This window comes from Papilio machaon, chromosome 12, assembly GCF_912999745.1.
Source record: "Papilio machaon chromosome 12, ilPapMach1.1, whole genome shotgun sequence".
In the NCBI taxonomy this organism is placed as follows: domain Eukaryota; kingdom Metazoa; phylum Arthropoda; class Insecta; order Lepidoptera; family Papilionidae; genus Papilio; species Papilio machaon.
Genome location: NC_059997.1, coordinates 5,645,776 through 5,651,775, shown reverse-complemented (window position 1 = coordinate 5,651,775; position 6,000 = coordinate 5,645,776). Strand labels below are relative to the sequence as shown.

The window sequence follows — 6,000 nt, the reverse complement described above, 5'->3', positions numbered from 1 at the left end:
TTGAGATCTTGCTTAGACTCGTTTGCGATCGCGTCTCCCCGCGAGACACTAGTCTTAGAGTTTGTGAGGTAGGCTTAGTCATGATCTAATGAAAGCGCCTTGTTAGAAAATACCGATTAATAAAATGAGATCTTTCATTAAAATTACAAATAATATAAAAAAACGATAAAACTAGAATTACATACATTATACAACAAATTATTAACGTTTTTTTTGTTTACAACACTATCCGTCCGCGATGCGTCCGCGCTCTGCGCTCGTCCGTTAGCGAATGACCGACGAGCACGCGACAGTTGACGGTACAATGAAAACACCTCAGTATCGAAACCCCCCCCCCTCCCCCCGCCGGGCAGAGTACAGAACGTTTGGCAAGTTTACATCACAATATAAAGTCGCTGTTTTGCCCAATTATAGTACCAACTTTACGTGTACCTAAAAAATTTCAAAGTAATGACATTTTTAATAGTTAGAGGAGATAGCTTTATACAGTGAAACTTGGTTAAGTGGGACCTGGATAAGTGAGAAACCTCCATAACTGGAACTCATGCTGAGGTCCCAACACTTTGGCACTGAATTACCTCTGTTAGTGGGACGAGGTAAACCTCTATATCTGGGATTTGTTCTTTCGATTTATCATCATAGTTACCTCTATAACTGAGACAGCGAGTAAATTTTATATGCATAAACCTCTGTAACTGAGATAATTGTTTGTTTACTCATTCTTATTCTACCCACAAATTCCACACGTAATTCCAAGTACGTAAGTACAAATTTTGAGCTTCAATTACCTTCAGTTTTAGTTTCGCTTTACTATTATACAGATGTTTATTTGAAAAAGTCAAAACGAAAGCTACAATCGTTATCATTACGTGAAAAACTGAAGTTAATATCCGTTTATGAAAGTGAAGAAGACAAACACGCGAAGAAGTTTATGCCGAATTTAATGTGCCAAAATCTACTCTTTGTAGAATAATTCAGAGTAAACATAGAAGGACAAGGAAAATTAAAACGTGTACGTTTATCAGAATATCCTGAACTTGAACAGTGTTTGCTAATACATAACCCATTATTTTATTTAATGATCGCACCTGTATAACTGAAATAATCTGTATTCTCACCTCTATTAATGAACCCTCTGTAAATGAGACAGATATTTATTTATACCTGTATATCTGAGACACTGGGTAAGTGGAATACCTCTATAAGTGAAACGACATTGCAGGTCCCTTGATGTCTCACTTAACCAGGTTTCACTGTAATAGGTTATTCAGCTACCTCCTCCTCCTCTAAACAAAGTAATTCGAATTAAGTTAAATTTAATTGTAAGAGTTATTTAAAATAATATCTGTTTGATATAAGTTTTTAACTTTTTGGGATTTTTAATACCTAATTAACAAAAACCAAAGACAATTCCAAATGAGAGACATATGATAACTACATTTGTCTCAATTGATATGGCCATGTGTTTGTCGTTATCAGAGTAACGATTTATATGTATATTAATCACAGTTGCTACTTGTTTTATTTGTATTAAATTTTTGTTATCCAGCGTATCGTTTCCGAGTATAATATAACTGCGGCTCCTTACCAATAACGCACTTATTATTCTAAAAACATATATATTTGTTTATCCAAGCAATACTTCATACCTACTCTGACCTACAAAATATCACAGACGGTGTGTTTATTATGTATACATCTTCTCATAGAAAAGTTATGTGTATCACACATGGACGTCAAAAAACCAATAGATATATCATCTAATAACCATGACCATTTTACATATTTTTTTACAATATAGGTATCAACAACATTATTATATAAACAAATTATTTCTCAAGAAGAGTCAGCCATTTGTTCCACTAAGTACTCGCTGAATTTTATAATGTGCGGATTCAATAAGATTGATATATGAACGCCCGAACTCAAAAACTATTGCAAATTAATGTGCGACCCGCGCACGATATGTCGCTGTCACAACCATTAGGGAAATCCGAAAAATAATCGAGAGGACTAACTCGAGTGAAACGAATTAATTCGGATACCCGCAACCGATAAACTATTGGAGTTTAAGCACACGCCAACATTACTCGCTAACCGTAGATTCCCACTGACAAAACTTCTATACAAAAACATTGTTATCTCTGTCTTTCCAAAGAGAATATAATATGTTTTACATAGTGTTTTAGCTGTGGAAACCCAAGGTATTTCGCTAACATTCATTGTACCTTTAACATTTAACCGTCGCCAGCTGTCAGTTGACGGGCGATATAAATCTCAATTATCACAATATCTAACCTAATATTAAGATCTGATAAATAACGCGTTGTTATTTTGTGCTTTTTCAGATATTTCATACCCCATGTTATATTGTTACTATTTTGGATTTATGCTTCATGTGATCAAGTTAATATTAGAACTAATATTATAATATTTTTTTTATCTGCTGAATTAATTTTACTTACTTTTACTACAGATTTTGTTATCCACATGTTTTTAGTGGATTAAAAACTTATTTGCATCTAACTGCCGCACTCAGAGATTTTAAGTGGTCATTAAGGGACGCTTAACGGCTCTGATAGCGGTAGTAAGTAGAAAGTTGTAAATTATTGAAATAGAATTCAGCGTAGTATAATTACCGGCACTTTTGTGACATAATATTGGTCATGGAGTGTAATATTCAATAGACTTAAGTTACCTATTTACAATAATTACACGAACGCGTAAAGAAGCACCCGACAGAAATAAGCACCTGGTGTTCCCCAAGAGAACATAAGCGTACAGTCAGCGCTCGCTGTCACAACTACATCGAACCGAACGCGACACGAACACCGATTTAAATATATTAGCGGCCATTATTATCTGTCACATGTCAAAATTACGCGGGAAACTCTGAAAACTTTGTCTCATTAATGCGTTAGAATTTTAAATCGTTCTATTACTATTTATAGAATAAACGAAACTGTAAATTATTTTGTCATTTTTAATTCTATCTTATCAAAAATTAATCGCAATTATCTGATAAATTAACTTATTTCTTTGAATGAAAACGGATTTTGAAGGCCTACCAATTGATTTAAATCGTTGCGCGCGAAGTCACTGGGGCGATCTATTTATCTACATTACCATGTGAGTTTGGCTCACCTTTATTACTAATGAATTTAACGATCCCCTCGTCAGAGCGGGGCAAAGTCCGAGCGAACGCACGGGAAAGTTTTCACAATTTTAAAGTCATAGTGCGCTCAGCGCTTCTTGAGTGGTGGACGGTCATCGTCGTTCACGTCGGGGGCGGACCAGCGTCGTTTGCGGGCATCCTCTTTCACACTGAGGTTCTCTGGATGCGTCTGTGGAGGTGCTGGTAGACAGTTGGTGACATTGTTAACCCCCAGATTGCTGGTAACTGTGCCGTTCGCAGCCGTATGGCTCTTAGCGACCAGTGACACGCAGACGTCGCCGACCTGCAGCCTCTGCACTCGCAGGCCGTACCGCGCCAGCGTGCGCTCCGGCTTGCACGACGCCCAGCCCCGCCCGTACACAAAGAACGGCCTGTCCACCGTCCAGTCTAACTCCACCTGGAATATACAAAGAAATAATTAAGAAGAGAGTAAGCGGTAGTCGTAAGCTTTAGCGTTGTTATCACTCATTTGTTTTCCTTTTTTTCATAACACAAGGAATTTCAAAAAATGGATATGTACGTAATATAAAAACTGAACTTTTGCGTGAATCATTTCGGGTCGACCGATTTTTGAATGCAAATAAACAACTGAGCAAATACACGATACGATCAAGAACAACAAGCTTGTAGGACAGTGTGAGACATAGAACGATTAAGAATGAGGTGAGTTGTGTTACCTGAGTGCGGTTCCTATCGTAGGTGAGTGTGAGTGCGAGGTTGTCGCCGCGCTCATCGAGACGCAGCAGCGTGCACTTGGTGAGGGCGAGATGCGCGCTGCGGCCCGCGCTGCTCACGAAGTCCTCCGTGCGCATTTCTTCCACGCGCCGCAGCGACCCGTCCTCCAGCCGGATCATAGCGCCGCGGCAGAAGTACGGCGCAGGCGCGCCCCGTTCCGGCGACATCGGAGCCTCCTAGAAAATCATACAACACAAGTTGTTATAAGATTTTAACTTTATTTACAAAAACACAAGTTAAATTAAATGACAAAAAAATTTACCTCTATGGAGGATGACACGGGTGCGGGCGCAGGCGCTGGCTGTTCGTGCGGCGCGGGCACTGGCGAGCGGTGTGGGGCGGGCGCAGGCGCGGGCGCCGGGGGCACGAAGCCGGAGGAGGAGCGCGCTCGCAACGGGTAGGCGGCGGGAGGCTGCGGGCGCGCGCCGTACAGGTAGGCGTAAGGCGCGTGCGGCAGGAAGGGTGCATAGCCGGCGAAGGGCGCCGGGGGCGGAGGGTGAGGTGCAGGGGCGGGCACCGGCGCAGGCGCGGGGTGTGCGGGAGGGTCGCGCGGGCGGCGCGCGGCGTAGCGCGGATAAGGGCGCGGCGGAGGCGTGAGAAACTCGGGCGTCATCGCAGCGGTCGGCGGCGCGGGGTACAGGTGGCCCAGGTGCCCCAGCTGCAGCTGGGCCAGCGCCTCGCCGGGGTGGCTCGCCGAGATCATCGGATGTGCTGCAAACAACAACAGTTACATATTAAAAACCTACCCACGTAACTCTTAAACAGTTTCAATAGCTTTGCCCATCTGGGCTGATGTGTCCCTTACAGTAGCAAAACCGTTGAATACATTGAATTATAAAAAATGAACAACAATTCAAAACCTAAAATAAATGCAAAATTATATTGTGCAATACATACGTACTTCCTAATCTCATCTTTAAGAACGGTATTAAAAAAGATCGCTTACACAATGTCGTGTGTACCATGTCCTGTTTACACGAAAATAAAAATCAGTTTCTAGTTAAAACACAAGCGATTGTTTACTCAACAGATGCGTCCAACACGTGCTAAGTTCACTCGGTGCGTGTATAAGGAATTACACTCGTCAGTAAACGCGTCTACCCAATTACATGTAGATTATGTTTAAGAATAAAATCTATTTATAAAGTTTACGTAGCCGCCCCACATTCTTATCGCACACATGCAACCTCTGATCAGCTACACACACAGGGAAGTGCAGATGTCGGATCTATCTACACATATGCATGTTGCGGATAAAGTGATCGATTAAGGCATTATGTTCGGATATTTTACATGTATGTTTTATTTCCGAAAAAACATTTTAATGTTCCAAAATTTTAAAAATAAGACTATATAATTTATAGTTACTATGTTACCACCTATTAACATATTAAATGAATTAATTAAGGTTTGATAGAAAGCATAAATCATAACTTGGTAGCAATAACGACTGAGTAACGCGATATATAATTAATTTAACATAAAAATTACTAACAACATTTACCTCATGTATATGGTCGTACGTAACGTTCGTATTAATTAACTGTCTACAACATGCGTGGAACGAGATCGATGTAAGGACGTCTGGCAAGATAAATATAACACAACGAGTCCTTATTAAGACAGGATATTGCTAGTATTGGTATACTGAGCATTGCCAGATTGCCAAACTAGTATCAAATCTGTCAGCGGCTTCGTAAAGAGGTCACATTTAAAACACCTCCTACGTTCGTATTTCGTATCATGTGTACCTAATAGATTGAATAAGATCCAAAATATCAAAGGAGTCTTTTTCTTTGCGCACTTTTTTATGATACATCTTAGAAATTAATTTAATTTTTAATACCAATTAAAAAGTAAGGATTCCCATTCAATCTCTTTAGTAATAAACCACTACTTGTTAATTGAGTTTTAATATTTATGTACAATTTTAGAACATTATGTACATTCCTAATATGTAATAAAATATTCAATGTTACAGAGTAAATAAATAATTTCTATTATCTATGCCCATTTTAATTTAAAAGTTATAGGTTCCAAAGGTATCGTAAAATTTAAGTATGTAAATAACACGCAAGTCCTGTATACTA

General features: G+C 39.6%; 1 protein-coding gene across 1 annotated transcript in view; it reads right to left on the bottom strand.

Annotated features, from left to right (window-relative positions):
• Window positions 1-938: 938 nt before the first annotated feature.
• LOC106719197 (ataxin-1) overlaps window positions 939-6,000 on the bottom strand; it is a 30,817-nt gene continuing 25,755 nt past the window's right edge. The window contains exons 2-4 of the mRNA XM_014513471.2: window positions 4,173-4,621; window positions 3,853-4,086; window positions 939-3,572 (exon numbers count right to left, since the gene is read on the bottom strand). Of these exons, the coding sequence (XP_014368957.1) occupies window positions 3,243-3,572; window positions 3,853-4,086; window positions 4,173-4,613 (1,005 nt within the window). The 5' untranslated portion in view covers window positions 4,614-4,621 and the 3' untranslated portion in view covers window positions 939-3,242. The remainder of the gene's footprint in view (window positions 3,573-3,852; window positions 4,087-4,172; window positions 4,622-6,000) is intronic.